The sequence below is a fragment of the Erythrolamprus reginae genome, chromosome 4 (genome assembly GCF_031021105.1).
Source record: "Erythrolamprus reginae isolate rEryReg1 chromosome 4, rEryReg1.hap1, whole genome shotgun sequence".
In the NCBI taxonomy this organism is placed as follows: domain Eukaryota; kingdom Metazoa; phylum Chordata; class Lepidosauria; order Squamata; family Dipsadidae; genus Erythrolamprus; species Erythrolamprus reginae.
In genome coordinates, this window is record NC_091953.1 from 97,799,968 (window position 1) to 97,817,972 (window position 18,005).

An 18,005-nucleotide genomic window follows, 5' to 3' on the forward strand; every position below is an offset into this window, starting at 1 on the left:
GGCATGGGGGTGATCAGAATGAACATCATCACTGACAGTCCCATGGAAGACTTTCTGAGAGAATTCAAGGACATTTTGAGTGGCAGTCTGGGTATGTATGAAGGACCCCAATTTCATTCAATTTGGACCCAAACGTTGTGCCAATTTGGCTTAAACCCTGGAGGCCTCCTCTTGTCCACCAATCAAAAATAGATAGGAATTGGACATGCTAATTGTCCAAGGGATGCCCCATTGACCATGCACACTGGGAAACCCCTAGAGTGTCCCTGGTGAAGCCAGTCAGGTCAGTTTGCCTCTGCGCTGACTATAAGTGCTTTAATAAGGCACTTCCAGTTCCTGTAATCTAGCATCTGATGCACTCCCTGGGTCCAGGAAAGATTTTTGCAAAACTCAACCTTGCACAGACCTACCATAAGCTGCCTGTAGATGGCACTACCATGGAGGCCCAGATTATTGTGACCACATAGGAGTGCATTGAAATGTAAGCTGCTCCAGTTCAGAGTTAGCATAACCCCTGGACTTTCCAAAGTCTTATAGAATTCCTGTTAGTAGGCATTTCAGGGGTAGTACCATATTTCAATATTCTAATTTCACCCATAGACAAAAAACAAATATTTCAGAGACTGCAGACAGTGCTGACCTGAATTCACGATAAGGGTCTGTGGCTTAAATAGAGAATATGCCAAATTGGAGTGGACAGGGTACATGACTGACAGCTCTGGGATCCACCCCATAAATTCAAAAATTAAGGCAATTCAGGATGCCCCCATCCTTGGAACCAAACTGAACTACAAGTGTTACTTAGGTTCCTTGACTTCTATAGCAACTTTCTCAAACAGAAGGCTATGGTGGCCGAGCGACTCCACAAGCCGCTGTGGAAAATGGACCTGGGGAAGAACTGAGGCAGCTGCTTTTGCAGCTGTCAAACACCTACTTTCTGTGGACAATCTCCTAATCAGGGTAATCAGACCTTGCCAGTTGTGTTGATCTGTGATTCTTTACCCTTTGGCGTCAGGGCTGTCTTCAGCCACTGCCTACCCAAAGGCACCAAGGCATCCATCGCATTCTATTCTAGGACCCTAGTGCACTCCAATTACAGTCAGCTGGACAGAGACGTGCTGAATGCAGTGGCTGGAGTCAAGTGCTTTCATGATTATTTGTATGGGTGGCAATTTGACTTGATCACTGACTACAAGCCACTTTTGGAACTTATCGCAGGCGACCGCCCCATGCCTTCCTCGCTATCATCCAAGATGACTAGGTGGGCCATTTTCCTGGCTGCCTATAGCTGCCAGCTAGTCCACTGACCTGGACAGACTTTAGGGCCTGGTAACACCCTCAGAAGCTGTCCCTTGCTGGAGCTACTGGAAGACACCACACCTAAGACACCTATGCTTCTAATTGACTGCTTGGACTCTGACCCAATAATCTCACTTGAGGTTGCACTCCACTCTACCAAGGACAAAATAATCACCCAAATCGTGTTGAGGAGGTCACCGAAGGGGTCTGTTGGGATCAAATTGAAAATGTTTATGACCAAACAAAATGAACTGTCAGTATTATAGCATTGCCTTCTTTGGGGAGACCAAGTGATTGTTCCACAGAAATTGTGTGTTGCAGTATTGGAAACATTGCATGTAGGCCATCCGAGGTTGGCTAGAAGCTATATCTGGTAGCCTAACATGGATTGGAACATTACTGAATGGGTGGCTACCAGCTCTCTATCTCTCAAGAATCCAGACCAGTTCCCCCAGAGGTGCCCGCACACAAATGAAAACAGCCAAAGGCATCCTAATCCAGGGTGCACATTAACTTTTCTGGTCCTAGTCACAGCTAAACTTTCCTCATCGTGGATGAAAACTCAAAGTGGTTAGAGATGGTCCTCATGACCACCACCATGGCGGAAGCGGTCATCAGGGTATTCCAAAGACTTTTTCCCCACACACGACCTGCCTGATGTCCTGGTTTCAGACAATGGACCCTAATTCATGGCCTTACAATTTTAAACCTATTTAGCAGAACAGGGAATCAGACATGCCCTTTGCTCACCATTCCATCCCTCCAGCAATGGTCAAGTAAGGACAATGGTAAGATGAGCAAAAGAAACCCTTTCACACATGGGCCCAGGTGATTGGCAAACCTGAATCAATAATTTTTTTATTAGTGCAATGTATCACTCCTAGTGCCACCACTGGTAGAAGTCCTTCCGAACTTCTAATGGCTCACTGTCTATGATCCCACCTAGATCAGCTACACCCTAACCACTCTGCCAAGGCCCCACTGGACTCCCATAGTCAGCTATGACACTTTAGCATAGGGGATCAAGTATACACCCACAACTATGGTGGGGGTCCATGGTCACAGAAATCACCATCCCTCGAAAATGGTAGAAGCTGGAGGTGGCATGTTGACTAACTCTGAGGCTGACTTAGCCGCTCCACTCTTAAGCTACCAGAACTAACATCTAACCAACAGGAGCAATCACTCACTCCTAACATGGAGAACGCAAGCCAAACAAGTCTGGAAGACTTACCTAGTGATGCTCATGCTGGGAGGCGAGTTCCAAGCAAACCAGTCCTTGAAGCTCCAGCCATGCCCTGGGCCAAAATCCAGGAACTTCCATTGGTTGAGGCCGGGAGCAACAGAGGCTCGTCCGACCTGACTGCTTATCCAGCTCCGATTGAGCTGTGCAGGTCTGAAAGACCAACTAAATGCCCTGCTTAGCTGTGTGACTGACTACATCACATGTTGGGTTAACCCAGCTAAGAGGGTAGCAGTGTTACATTCTCAGATTGAAGCACATAGGCTTCAGTCATGTTTTCCATGCAGGAGAGAAAATACTGACTGCTGATTGGCTAGACTGTCTGGAGGCTCCTATAAAAGGGTGGCTGTCAGACAGAGCCTTTGCTGGGTTGTGAATAGTTGCCAAATAAAGACCTGTTGTTTTGAAGCCACTTCTGTCTGCCTCTTCCATTCACCCTGTCTACCTGTTACAGTATCATTTTCCCCAAAATTGGACATGTCCTGAAAGTAAGGCCCAGGCTAATTTTTGGGGTGGTCATATACTACCCTCCACTAAAAAGAAGTCCTATGAAAGGGTGGGCATGGCCAGCACAGCAGACAGCCTTTCCCTTTCCTGGTCACCTCAGGGGCACAGGGCACAGCCTCCAGCAGGCATGGCCGCTTTTACAGCCAATTGCGACTATACAATAAGCCAGAGGCTAAGCGACACATGCCACATGCCTCACGTCCTCATTACCTGCGGTGACAGTCACAAAAGGCAATTCCATCCACAGAACAGCTGCCTTGTGGGTGCCACTCCAGCTGGCGCTTCCAGCAAGCGCGGCCACTTTTGCCATGGATTTCAGCAGGCTAAGTGGTGCGCCCCACGTGCCGGCCTTCCGAAGGGTAACTATAGCAACCACTATCCACAATTTTTTAATAGTTATTTTGTCCCCACTCATGTAGCCTAATACGGTACTGGGCCATGTGAGTTGGGATGAAATAAGGGTTAAAAAAAAGTGTGGAAGTGGCTGCTACAGTGCCATTCGGATGGCTGAAGCAAGGCATGAATTTCCTGGTGCAGAAGTAGCTGTGCCTGAGGAGTGCTTTGTGGGGAGAAGGCAAAGGGGAAACAATCATCCTCCAGTTTTGGGTGCGCCCATGCGCCCACATGCCCACATCTTGCTTCTATGTATGTGCAGGAAGCAAAAAATCCCCACAATTCCGGCACGGGAGCAATCACACGCAAATTGCACAATGTGATGGCAGCTACTGGAACGGAGTCACCTAGTACACTGTTTGTATGCTGGCTGGGGAATTCTGGGAGTTGAAGTCCATATATCTTCAAGTTGCCAAGGTTGGGAAACACTGACCTAGTACACCGGTAGGAACTCACTATTGAATCAGAGGATTAAAAAAAAGAAATTGGGGGCATTTTTTTAAACTAGAACTGATCAAATGATTTTAAAAATTGACAGAGCTTATTCTATGAAGTTGTAAAACAGATATGAGTTGCAATGGATGTCTATGAAATTAATTTGAAGAGGATTTAAACATAATACAAATGGACCAGATAGATGACTCATCTAGATGAGCAGCACACTACCTCTGAGGCTTAAAAAAAAGAGTTACAGAATAATTCTAAAAATTAGAAAAGATGCATACGGTAGACTTATTCAACCACAGTTAAAAGAAGAAAATACACTGCTCAAAAAAATAAAGGGAAAACTTAAAAAACAGAATATAACTTCAAGTAAATCAAACTTCTATGAAATCAAACTGTCCACTTAGGAAGCAACACTGATTGACAGTCTATTTTACATGCTGTTGTGCAAATGGAAAAGTTGTGCAAATGAAATATTCAATGAGAACTTTTCCTTCATTCAGATCTAGGATGTGTTATTTGAGGGTTCCCTTTATTTTTTTGAGCAGTATAGTTATATTCAATTTAATTTAATTCAATTTAATTGACTTATATGCCACCCAATCCCATGGGACTCAGGGCAGCTTACAACAATAAAATAATACAATACAATATTACAATCAAAGTCAAATATTAAATAGTAAAAACAATAAAAAACCCATTAAACTAACAATAAAAACCCCTAGCAAAACAATCATACATGCATACATACCAAGCAAATCAGTTTAGCTGTGAAAAGGTGTTAACACTCATGGCCCCCAGTCCTGCCAGCAAAGCTAGGTCTTCACGGCCTTTTGGAAGGCCAGTAGGGTGGGAGCAGTATGGACATTTGCGGGGAGAGGGAGTTAGTTGGCCCCAAAGGGCCGTGGCAACCAGAGAGAAGCCCCTCCCCCACGGGCCCGCCAACCTGCATTTGGATGCCCTTATTAGACTTTTGCTGACAAATATGGACTTATGTATCATTTGTATTGTATTTTCCCTACGTAAGAGATGAACCATGGGGAGAAGAGATATTATGTTTTATTTAGAGATAGTGGTAAATTATTTAAATTATTTTTACCTGCTGGGATGAAGGGGGAAGTTCTTTTTTTCTTTCTTTCCCTTTCTCCTTTTTAAAAAATCACATGCCCACCCTTTTTATATTTTTCTGTTTGTATTTTTTGTAGTTTGTATTGACTTTTATTATCTTCATGTAATAAAAAATAAAATTATTTGGAAAAAAGAATCTTTGGTCCAATAATCTGTAATCAATAAAATTATTTTGAAACTGTTTTTCCTCTGCCTGAACTAATTCTTTTCATGTTCACATGACAGCACTTTATCAGCTGGCTTTATTGGCTTCCTATATAACAAATCAGAGTAGATTGTTGTTAACACAGTGGTTCTCAATCCGTGGTCTGTGGACACCTGGGGGGTACAATGTCATCATGGCCATGAAGGCTTGAAGAAATGTTATTTAAATCATGATCATAAGTCTTGGGGGTCTGTGGCCATGGTCTATGGCCTCAAAAGGTATTTAAAGGGGATTGAGAACCCTACTGTAACACATTCTATATGGGAGTACCCTTAAAGAGCATCAGGAAGATTCAGCTGGTGCAGAGTAACTGTGCAGGCAGTTAGGTGTGGCCAGGGCTGCCGATAGAGCGGTACTACTGGTAGTGGCATCAGGGGCCCGGCCAAATTGACAAATAGGGGGGGCCCGGATGGTTTTGCCGGCCCCCTGGCACCCGCAGTAATTTGTGCCCAGTGAGCAGGCTGATGCTGAGCTCCAGCTCCTCGCTCGCAAAGGCGCAGTACCGGCCCTCTCTTGAAGCGCGCGGCGAAGGTAGGAGCCCCTTCAGGGTGGCGGCGTTGGGGAACGAGGCTTGGGCGGCTGGGGTGTTCCCTGTAGCTGTAGGCTGCGCACGCCTTAGCCAGCGCACCCCAAAATGCCCCCCCGGCCCCGCACACCCTTTTCCAAGGGCGCGCATGCTGCGGCCGCCCCCAGCCCCTCCGCGCCTCTAGCCCCCTCGCGCCGCTGGCTACTCGCCGCTGCTCCCCGCATGCCCGCCCGCCCACCCGATCTGCCTCTCTTTCTCCTCCGCCGGCCAAGGTTTTTCTTGCCGAAAAAAAAGAAAAGAAAGAAAACCTTTGCCGGCTTTTTTTTTTCTTAATTTGAATGTTCCGGGCGGGCTGGCAGGGACATTGAAAATCACTTTCGCCAGCGTCCGGAGAACGAGAGTGAGTGAGAGCGACAGAGCAAGATAGAGAGAAAGTGAGAAAGATAGAGAGAGAGAAAGAGGGGAGAGAGAAAAAGATAGCAGAGAGAGAGAACGAGAGAAAGTGAGAAAGAGTGAGAGAAAGAGGGGGTGAGATAGAGAAAGAGGGGGAGAGATAGAGAAAGAGGGGGAGATAGAGAGAAAGTGAGAAAGAGAAAGAGGGGAGAGAGAAAGATAGCAAGAGAGAGAGAACGAGAGAGAAAGTGAGAGAAAGAAAACAAGAGAAAGTGAGAAAAAGAGTGAGAGAAAGAGGGGGTGAGATAGAGAAAGAGGGGGAGAGATAGAGAAAGGGGGAGAGAGACAAAGAAAGAAAAAGAGAGAGATGAGAGAGGAAGGAAGAAAGTGAGAGAGAGGAAGAAAGCAAGATAGAGAAAGAGAAAGAAAAATGAGGAAGGGAGTGAGAGAGAGGAAAAGAGAAAGAGAGAGAGGAAGAAAGAGAGGGAGAGAGAGGAAGAAAGCAAGATAGAGAAAGAGAAAGAAAGAGATGAGAGGAAGGAAGAGAGAGAGGAAGAGAGAGAAGAGTAGGAGGAAGGGAGAGAAATGATAGAATAAAGGGGAGAAAAAAGAGAAATGAGAAAATGATTGAGGCAGAGAATGACAGGAAAGAGAGAGGTGACTCTTGATTTAAAGCATTTGGTAAAAGCACTTAGATAATAACAGAAAAAAACCCAGCCCTCACCTGTTTTTATTAATAGTTTTGCTGGTTGTTTTAGTTTTAATAGTAATGGATTTTTGCTTTTTTAATTATTAATTTCTTTTAATAAAAAAGAAGGGATTTATTTATTTATATATTTATTTACATATTTATATATATATGCCGCCCAGTCCCAAGTTTTTCCTTATTTCCAGATTGCATTTCCTCTTGGTGAGGTTGCTTCTTGTACTACCTTCAGGTGGCATGGAGAATAAATAGATGCCATCTGCTCTGTGGCAGCCCTTTAAAGATTGGGAAACTACTATTATATTCCCCCTCAGTTTTCTATTTGTTGAGCTAAACATACTCGTTCTCTTAGCCCTTGTTCATAGGATTTAGCCTCTAGGCCAGGGGTGTCAAACTCAATTTCATTGAGGGCCACATCAGGGCTGTGTTTGACCTCAGAGGGCTGGGGGAGGGCTTGCCCAGGTTGTGTGGCCATGGTGGGCATGGCACGGGATTTGGGGGCAGTAGTTTTAAAATGGCGGGGGGGCCCAGACACTTAGGCTGTATGGGGCCCCAAAATTCCTGATGGCGGCCCTGGGTGTGGCTATAGGATGGCAAACATCACATCTCTGCTCCTTTAGGTGCACTAAAAGGGAGGGGAAGCAGGCTTATACATGCTTATCTGGAAACAGGCCACATTAAAACATGTAAAAATCACTTCTGAGTAAGTTTGCAAAGAAGAAACTGATAAAACTTTATTAAATGTATATGCTACCCACCACTATTACAGCAATTCTGGACAGTTATTGAATAACCTTGTCTACTCCAAGGTGCTATGCAAGGAAAAGGCATATTTATTTATTTATTAGATTTGTATGCCGCCCAATCCAGGACTTGGGTACTAAGCTATTTACTTCTAAAAAAGTCATACAGGGGAGGTATTTGTAATGGATACTGCTCCTTGTTTAGAATGTTGGTTTTATTTCATGGCTTCTTCCTGCTTTATTTTCCTCTGCCAGCATTGGAATATGGTTCTTGAAATCTTAGTATTGGAATGTAAAGGTTTTCCATTTCTACTGTAAAGACATAATAAACAGTCTTCTTTGACAGACAGAATATGTATTGGGTATAAAAGATTTTTTAATATACACTACACTATGTCAGGAATGCTGAAACAATCATGCTGCTATTCTGAAATACTGGCAGCTACAAAGTGATTCCAAATAGAAAGGATTTTAAATCAAGTTGTACATCCATTGTATTCAAATTATTATTTGTAGGTGTTCTTCCTTCTGTGGATGCTGCTGTCCCCCCTCCCAAATGAAATGAGACTATATTCCTGCTTAATAAGCTATCATTTTGTGCAGATGTCAAATGGTACCAGAAAAAAAAAGAAAATATGATGCTCTCCAGAATTAATACAGCATTACATTTTTCTCAACACTTCATTATTAGTCATGCCGGCTGGTTTACGGCAGTTAAAAGTCCCAAATATCTTAGGCAGTCTTTTTTCTTTCCGATTGCAAGATTCCAAAATCCCACACTAAGCCATTTCTTTTATTCCCCAAAATGGGAAAGAATAGAATTCTTTATTGGCAAAGTGTGATTGGACACACAAGGAATTTTCTTTGGTGCACATGCTCTCAGTGTTCCTAAAAACTCACTGCTAGATCTGCAGGTTAGCGGTAAAAATGTCATCACTGGCTCAAGGTTGACTCAGCCTTTTATCCTTCCCAGGTAGGTAAAATGAGGACCCGGATTGTGGGGGCAATATGCTGGCTCTTAAAAAGTGCTATTGCTAACATATTGAAGAAATGCCGCCCTGAGTCTAAGGGGAAGGGCACCATAAAAAAAATGGAATAAATAAAATAAATAAAAGAACATACACATTTGTCAAGAATCATGAGGTACAACACTTAATGATTGTCATAGGGGTCAAATAAGCAATGAAGCAAACACAATCCATATTAATAAAAATCTTAATGCAACAAGTAACAGTCATAAAGTCAAAAGTGGGAGGAAATAGGTGATAGGAATGAGAAGAAAAAACTAGTAGTAATAGTAGTGCAGACTTAGTAAATAGTTCGGGAAAGCAGCAACAAAGTTGAAGATTGAGGAGCAGCCTGGAGAATAGAGAATAAAAATGCGGTTTTCCATTATATACAATCAGCTTGGGTCCTCTTAGTTCCTCTTTTCCTTACACAACTTGAATTGTTTCAATGGGAGGATACATTCTCCACTTTTTATTCTTTAAGAATATTTAAAAGCCTCTGGCCTTAGCAAAGAAACCAGTTGCTGCCGTATCTCCAAGACTAATGTATCCTCTCTTTTTTTTTTAACTTTTCACCGCCTCTTGTGGACATTTATAATTTCCACTTAAACTAAACCGTGGAAAACAAACAAAAAACAAATGGATAAACCTACACGCCTGCCGTCCCAACAACGACCCCACGGCTAAACATCCGCCTTTAACCCGGAAGCTAACTATTCCTTCTGTCACTCGTTGTTCGATCTCTATGATACTTCCGGTTTCCTTGATTTCCTCCCATCATCCCTGTGGGCCTTCCTTTCCGAGCTCCTCCTAAGCAGGGTGAGTACCCGTCAATGGGGGATTTGGTTGTTATCCGGCTCCATCCATAGCGGTGGGCCTTTTTAGCGCCGGGACTGGGAGCCATCTCGGCTGTTGGAATGATGTCCCTCACGGAGGGCCGTATCTTTTCGCGCTGACGTTGAAAGATTCCCCATTAAGTGCCCGAAATGTCCCCCCCCCCCCTTCCTCACTCGCAATGCCCGGCCTGCACGCGGGGCCGTTTAGCGTTTGGCTTGAATGCGTGAAAATAGAGATGACTAGAAGCAACAGTAAACGACTAATATAAAACAGACCGGGAGGCAGATATTGATCTATAATATATGTGTATTCTAAGAAGATATATAGCCGAGGTCTTGAAACTTGGGCCCTTGTGGACTTCAACTCCCAGAATTCTCCAGCCAGCAAAGGTGGCTGGAGAAGTCTGGGAGTTGAAGTCCACAAGTCTTAAAGGGCCCAAGTTTCAAGGCCTCTGACATATAGAATGTCAAAAATCCCGGGCTGTAAACGACATCTTTTTGTCCACCTAATGCTTTTGGCATGGCCCAAAAATATGACTCCCCTTTTTAATTGTTAGTTGCGAAGTTGTGTCCGACCCATTGCGACCCCATGGACAACGTTCCTCCAGGCCTTCCTGCTCTCTACCATCCTCTGAAGTCCATTTAATCTGGTCCCAACTGCTTCAGTGACTCCATTCAACCACCTGATTCTCTATCATTAGGTTCTTCTCCAGTGAGTCCTTCCTTCTCATTAGGTGGCCAGAGCATTTGAGATTCATCTTCAGAATTTGGCCGAATAGAATAGAATATAATTTTTATTGGCCAAGTATGATTGGACACACAAGGAATTTGTCTTGGTGCATATGCTCTCATATGCTGGCTGGGGGATTCTGGGAGTTGAAGTCCAGATATCTTCAAGTTTCAAGGTTGGGAAACACTGGTGTACATAAAAGAAAAAAATACATTTGTCAAGAATCATATGGTACAACACTTAACGATTGTCATAGGGGTCAAATAAGCAATGAAGAAACAAACAATATTAATAAAAATCTTAGGATACAAGCAACAAGTTACAGTCATACAGTCCTAAGTGGGAGGAAAAGGATGATAGGAATGATGAGGGGGGGAAACTAGTAGAAATAGAAGTGCAGATTTAGGAAAAAGTCTGACAGTGTTGAGGGAATTATTTGTTTAGTAGAGTGATGGCCTTCAGGAAAAAACTGTTCTTGTGTCTAGTTGTCTTGGTGTGCAGTGCTCTGTAGCCATAATTTGAGGGTAGGAGTTGAAACAGTTTGTGTCCAGGATGTGAGGGTCAGTAAATATTTTCACAGCCCTCTTTTTGACTTGTGCAGTATACAGGTCCTCAATGGAAGGCAGGTTGGCAGCAATTGTTTTTTCTGCAGAGCAAGAGCAAGTCAGGGTTGATTTCCAAGGGACTTATTTTTATTTATTTTATTTATTTGTTTTGTCAGGTAGGTATTGGTATACAAAGATATAATATTTATATACATGATACTCGCAGGAGTCTTCTACAGCACCATAGTTCAGAGGCCTCATTTCTTTGGTGTTCAACTTTTCTTATGGTTCAACTTTCACAGCCATACATTACAACTTGGAAAACCATAGCCTTGACTATACATGCTATAAAACTGCATTCAAAAACTTTAACTCCTTGCCCGAAGGTGAATTGTGAATTTGGTATATTATCGTGGACTCCCTTCTACTGCTATAGAATCACTTCCTTGATGTCATGTTTCTCCAAAGCATCAGCCATTTGTGCTCTCCTTTAGCTGCTGTGTAAAGAGCCCATGATATTTACACATAAGGAAATTCTAAGTTTTTAATAGCATTAGCATTTAGAATTATACTGCTTCACAGCCCTCTCTAAGTGGTTTACAGAGAGTAAGCATATTGCCCCCAACAATCTGGGTCCTCATTTTACCTACCTTGGAAAGATGGAAGGCTTAATCAACCTTGAGCCTACTGAGATTCGATCCACCAAACTGCTGGCAGCCGTGATCAGCAGAAGTAGCTTGCAGTACTGCACTCTAACCATTACACCACCAGGGCTTCCCTCCCCCCAACTACATACTGTAAATGTAGAGAACTGCACCATTTAATACTTTGTTTACTATTCTAAAGTTTTGTTGAGGTAGGATTTTTTAAGCAGTATTTGGGGTCCATAGGATATACCAATTCTCAGTTGTATCTTAGTTTCAACTGTTATTGATAGAATAATATTCAGTAACTCAAGATTTGAAGGGACTGAATATTATGGTATGACAGACTCAGCAACGCATATCGTTAAGCTCTCTAAACCTATTTTGCCACTATTTTTTAATTCCCATATCTGTATTTAAAATTGTTATTGGATGAGCTCCCATTAGCTCCTGCCCACCTAGCATTTTGAAAGTGCACATGCAAGTTGATAAATAGGTATGGTTCCTTGGGCATTCCCTGGGCATTAGTGATCTCACCAGCTAATCCTTTCAACTTGGAAGTGCCTTGGCAAAAGTAGTTAGATACTTCATATTCTAATAAATTAATCCTGTAATTAATATAAATGAAAGTATATTGGACAAAAACTAGCATTGCCTTTATACTTGCTCAAAAGGAATGTTGCCCAGAACTGCTTTTGAGCTGTCCCAAAATTTGTGTTCAGATTTTATAGATGACAAATGATTGCAAAAACAAGAGTAATCCTATTACATATTCTGCTATCACAAGCCATTTGTCCGTTGGAGCTAGTTGAATAGTGAACATTATTCATTATTAAATAATTTGATTCACTTTTAGCAATGAAGTGAAACAACTGTTCTTAATCTGTGTGTGTGTATGCATGGTGTGAAACTTGATGTTATGCTATTTTACAAGATTCTGTGTACAATATTCTATTTTTGTCGCATATTATGAACAGATGGCCCCTGCAAAGAAAGGTGGTGAAAAGAAAAAAGGCCGATCAGCCATCAATGAGGTGGTTACTCGAGAATATACTATAAATATTCACAAAAGGATCCATGGCGTGTGAGTGTTTTTTCCTCTATTGGAATTTAGATCAGACTTTTAATTGTCAGCATTTTGTTAATTCTCTTTTAAAAAATTTTAAAATTCAGAAATAGATCAGTGATTGCTAAGGTTAGTTCATAAGATTTGCTTATCAGATTTATTGGAAAAGAAGTAAGAATATAGAGTAGCACAGATGTTAAAAGCATTTACTCCCACAGGGCCTGTGAAATTTCTGGGGTATTATGGACTGGCTCAGTAAAAGCTTTGAAAGGTGGTATTTAGTATTGCCATAAGCTGTCTAGTATATAGAAAAGCCTGAAATGAAAATATTGGCCAGCTAGTTGTAATATTTTTTTTAACAAAACATGACATCACTGCTGTCAAAAGTGCTGCTACCAAGGTTGTAGTTTGACAGCCCCCTTGAGCTTTCTGAATTTGCCCTAAAATATCTGTTTAGAACAAGTTCCTGAATTTTGCTTCTGCAAATTTGATACATTTCTAAAACATCAAAAATAACATCATCACAATCCAGGTGACTAGATTCTGCGGACCTTCATTAACGATTTGCGGAACCTGGTGAACAATCCATTATAACCATTGTATATAATTAATATTTTTTATATTGCCATCCTGTTGTGTTTTAGTACCTGATAACTGGAGGCCTTCACAATATGACCAATTATAGCTGAGTCTGTGCTTGTTTACATGCAACTGATAGGCTGCCAAATTATGATTTCAGCATAGATTTTATTTGTTATTTCTTACTATTTTATTCTAGAACATTTAATTAGATATTTATTTTTAATTTACTGGTCTTTGACTGTAATAAATACTTGAACATACCAAAAGTATACAATAATGAACCTAATAGATTTTTAAAATAGAGGTTTATAGATTTATATCCATTATATTCAGGCTGTACAAGTATTTTTAAAAACTGACTGGATGTGTTAGAATGAATGAAGCACTCTTCACAGCTTTAAAGCAGTTGTGTCTCAGGATGTATAATTGTTTTAAAGTCTGCTTCTTCTTTGTGTTTCACATGTAGCTGTGTGCGAAATATTCCTTTGAATGTACACACCTTTTATATTACTTAAAGCTGGTGTCTAAATATAAAAGCATAACCACTGACTTAATGGCACGGTCTTTATTTTTGTACTCTCAGGGGCTTCAAGAAACGGGCTCCTCGTGCTCTTAAGGAGATTCGAAAATTTGCCATGAAGGAAATGGGGACTCCTGATGTACGCATTGATACCCGTTTGAACAAGGCTGTCTGGACGAAAGGAATAAGGTATCATCAGATTGTTCCATTGATCAAAATGCTGTCTTGTTCTTTGCTCAGTGCAAAGGAATACTCAGTGTTTGCACAAATAATAATGGGTATGATGAGAGCCTAATGTAGTATTTTAATACATTCAACTGCTAAGCTGGCTGGTGAATTTTTTTTAGAACTGGTAAGGAAGAAAGCCATGGCCAACCAATTCTGGGGGGGGGAAACTTATCAAGAAAAAGGGCTTATCCAGACTGTCTGAATATAGCACATGATTGAAGGGGAAAAATGAAAATACAGTGGTACCTCTACTTATGAGCTTAATTCATTCCGTGACCAGGTTCTTAAGTAGAAAGGTTTGTAAGAAGAAGCAATTTTTATCCCATAGGAATCAATGTAAGAGCAAATAATGTGTGTGATTGGGAAACCACAGAGAGTGTGAAGGCCCTGTTTCCTCCCAGAAGATTCCTAGAGGCCCCACAGAGGCTTCTCTCTTCCTTTTCTGGCCCTGTTTCCTCCCAGAGATTCCTAGAGAGGCCCCACAGAGGCTTCTCCCTTCCTTTTCTGGACCTGTTTCCTCCTAGAGAGGCCCCACAGAGGCTTCTCCCTGCCTTTTCCGGTTACAGTGTCGGAGGCTTGGGTTTGTAAGTGGAAAATGGTTCTTGAGAAGAAGCAAAAAAACCCGGTTCTTATCTGGAAAAGTTCATAAGTAGAGGTGTTCTTAGGGAGAGGTACCACTGTATACAGTGATCCCCCGGGTATTGCGATCCCGATCATTGCGAAACGGCTATATGGCGATTTTGCAACCCGGAAGTAAAAACACCACCTGCGCATGCGCGCCCTTTTTTTCTATGGGCACGCATGCGTAGATGGCGCCGGGCAGATCAGCTGCTGGGCGGCTTCCCTGGGTCTTCCCCCTCTTGCTGGCGGGAGGGCGAGCGGCGGGCATCAGCGAGGAGTTTCCCCACCGCCCACGCAAACTCCTCGCTGCCGCTCGCCCGCCCACGCCGTTCGCTCGCACTGCTTCCCAGCTGGGAAGCGGCACTGGGGGTCTTACCGGCCGCCCACTCCTGCCGCGCCCGCCGCTTGTCCGCCACCTGCCTGCCCGCGCGCCGGCCCTTCGCCCGCCCATGCCGTTCGCTCACGCCGCTTCCCAGCTGAGTCCTGAAGCGAATGGCGTGGGCGGGCGAAGGGCCGGCGCGCGGGCAGGCAGGCGGTGGACAAGCGGCGGGCGCGGCAGCAGCGAGGAGTGGGCGGCCGGTAAGACCCCCAGCGCCGCTTCCCAGCTGGGAAGCGGCGCGAGCGAACGGCGGGCGGCAGGGAAACCCCAATCTTCGGCTCCTCGCTGCTGCGGCGATAGTAAAAACACCATCTGCGCTACTTCGCGAAAAACCGGTCATTGCGAGGGGAACGAAACCCTCGCAATAATCGGGGGATCACTGTACTGTTATTTGTTGGTTTGTGTCATCCCTTTCACACAAATGCAAGGTTCTCTCTTACATAATATTTTTCTCTTTTGTTTTTTCCTCACAACCCTTTGGAATAGGGTGGATTGACAATGACTGGTGCTTCTTAATGTACAGCTAGTCCTCGAGTTACAACATTTCATTTAGTGACTCTTCAGAATTAAAAAGTGAAAAAAGTGCTTTATGACTTGTTACACACAACCATTGCAGCCTCCCGGTGGTCACATGATCAAAATTCAGGTGCTTGGCAACTAACTCACATTTATGACACTTGCATTGTCCTGGAGTCATGTGATCAGCTTTTATGACTTTCCGACAAAGTCAATGAGGAATCCAGATTCACTTAACAACCATGTTGCTAACTTAACCAATGCAATGGTTCACTTAACTGTGGCAAGAAAAGTTGTAAAATAGGACAAAGTCACTTAATAAACGTTTCACTTAGCAACACATGGTTTGGACTCAATTGTGGGTCATAACTCAAGGACTCCCTGTACTTTATAGTTCTAATAATCAGGTGCAATTATAAATTTATAAATCCAAGTGATTAAGGTCGTTCTCTTGAATATAGGTTACAGGTAATTTTTCTTACTGTCTTTTTTTAATGACTGCTGGAAATTAATCTAAAAAACTGCAGCTTTGCCAGCAATCCTTGCATTTACTTGTATCACAGCATTACCACCAGATGGATTTATAATTGGCTGACAAAGTACTCAAACACTCCTACATCTATACGGAGGAAAGGAACCAGTGGGGTACCAAATGGTTCAATTTTAGGCCCAGCACTCTTCAGTATCTTCATAAATAACCTAGAGGAAGGTGAACTCATCAAATTTGCAGATGACTAAGCTGGCAGGAATAGCCAATACCCCAGAAGAGAAGCTCAGGAGCTCAAAAGATCTTGATCGATTTGAACAATGAGCCCTAGGTGGAGAAAAGCAAAATTTTATACCTAGGTAGGAAAAACCAAAGGTGTAAGCACAGGTTTTGCCTAACCTGACTGTGAGAGGGGTCTTGGAGTCCTGCTGGACGATCACTTAAACATGATTAAATAGTGTGCAGCACCAGATAAATACATGTGAAGTATTAGTACTGCTTTATAAATCCTTAGTAAGACCTCACCTGGAATATGGCATTCCATTTTGGTCCCCACATTACAAAAAAAAGAAATTGAGACTTTGGAAACAATGCAAAGAAGAGCAACTAAGGACTAGGGCTCCTTTAGAGGGGTTGCCACAAAGAAAATGAGTCAACTTATTTTCCAAAGCAGCAGAAGGCAAGACAAGAAACGATGGAAACTAACCAAGGAGAGAAACAACCTGGAATTAAGGGGAAACCAGTGGAACAACTTGCCTTCAAAAGTGATAGGTCACTGGAGATTTCTAAGAAAAGACTGGCTAGCCACTTGTCTGAAATGCTATAGGGCAGTGATGGCGAACCTATGGCACGGGTGCCACAGTTGGCATGCGGAGCCATATCTGCTGGTACGTGAACCATTGCCCTAGCTCAGCTCCAACATGCATGTGTGTGCCGGCCAGCTGATTTTTGGCTCACACAAAGGCTCTGGGAGGGTGTTTTTGGCTTCCAAAGAGCCTCTGGGAGGATGGGGGAGGGCATTTTACCCTCCCCCAGTTTCAGTGGAGCTTGTGGAAAGTGAAACATGAGCCTACTGGACCTACCAGAAGTTGGGGAATAGGCCATTTCTGGCCTCCGGGGGGTGGGAGGGAACTGTTTCCATCTCCCCAGGCATTGAATTGTGTGTGGGGGCACTTGTGCATGTGCGATAGTATACGCTCACACTTTTTCTGCACCTGAGGGGAAAAAGGTTCACCATCACTGGTATAGGGTTTCCTACTTGAGCAGGGGGTTGGACTAGAAGACCTCCGAGGTCTCTTCCAGCTCTATTCTGATTGATTGATCAATCTGTGGTCATGTGAGAGCCATTTGTATGTTTCACATCAGGCTTCTTACTAACAATGGACAACACGGAAGTAGAATTACAGTCATGTGATGTCTTGCATAATGAACAAACAGGAAGTGGTGTAACCCTATTATTGCTAGTTGACTTTCTGCTTAGTGATGGAGTTGCCAATCTAAATTGTAATTAAGCCAAGACTGTCTGTAATTGACATTACTTTAAATAAGCACAACAGCTTTATTTAGAAATAAAGAAAAAAATTTACATTGGAGTTTTTTAACTAAAAAAATAAAAGTAAAAAAATACTGCTGTTATACATAACTTGCCTACCTTTTAAAAAGCAAAATACTGTCATAAAAGAAAAAAAACACATGCTTCTAAATATTGCAAATATTTTACAGGAATGTTCCTTATCGTATCCGAGTACGCTTATCCCGAAAGCGGAATGAAGATGAAGATTCACCCAATAAATTGTATACACTGGTTACTTATGTGCCAGTCACCACTTTCAAAGGTAAATTGTATTCTATATTAGAACAGAGATCCATATTTATTTAAATATAGCTGTACCAGTGTTTAGAACAGAAGTAATTGCACCATTTTCAAGAAAAATAAGTCACATATATAATTGCTTATGTTATATTCTATTAATACAGGTAGTCTTCAACTTATTACAATTGAGTCCAACAATTCTGTTAATTGAGACATTTGTTAAGTGAATTTTATGCCAGATGTGAAAAATAGTCATAAGTGATTTTGTTGTAACTTTGAATGGTCACTAAATGAATGGTTGCAAATCAAGAACTATCTGTATATCCAGCTCTCTCAGTAACTATGGTTTCATTCTTTTTTTTCTTTGTTTGCAGGTCTACAGACTGTTAATGTAGATGAAAACTAAGCTTTTATTACAATAAAAATACTAAATTGGTATTAAAA

The 18,005-nt window shown here is 42.4% G+C and overlaps 1 protein-coding gene across 1 annotated transcript; it reads left to right on the forward strand.

Moving 5' to 3' along the window:
* The first annotated feature begins 9,329 nt into the window (after positions 1 to 9,329).
* RPL31 (ribosomal protein L31) lies at positions 9,330 to 18,005 on the forward strand. Its single transcript, XM_070751015.1, has 5 exons — positions 9,330 to 9,413; positions 12,327 to 12,433; positions 13,581 to 13,706; positions 17,471 to 17,583; positions 17,936 to 18,005. Exons 2-5 carry the CDS (start codon positions 12,327 to 12,329, stop codon positions 17,965 to 17,967), a joined length of 378 nt encoding a protein of 125 aa, XP_070607116.1. The 5' UTR covers positions 9,330 to 9,413; the 3' UTR covers positions 17,968 to 18,005.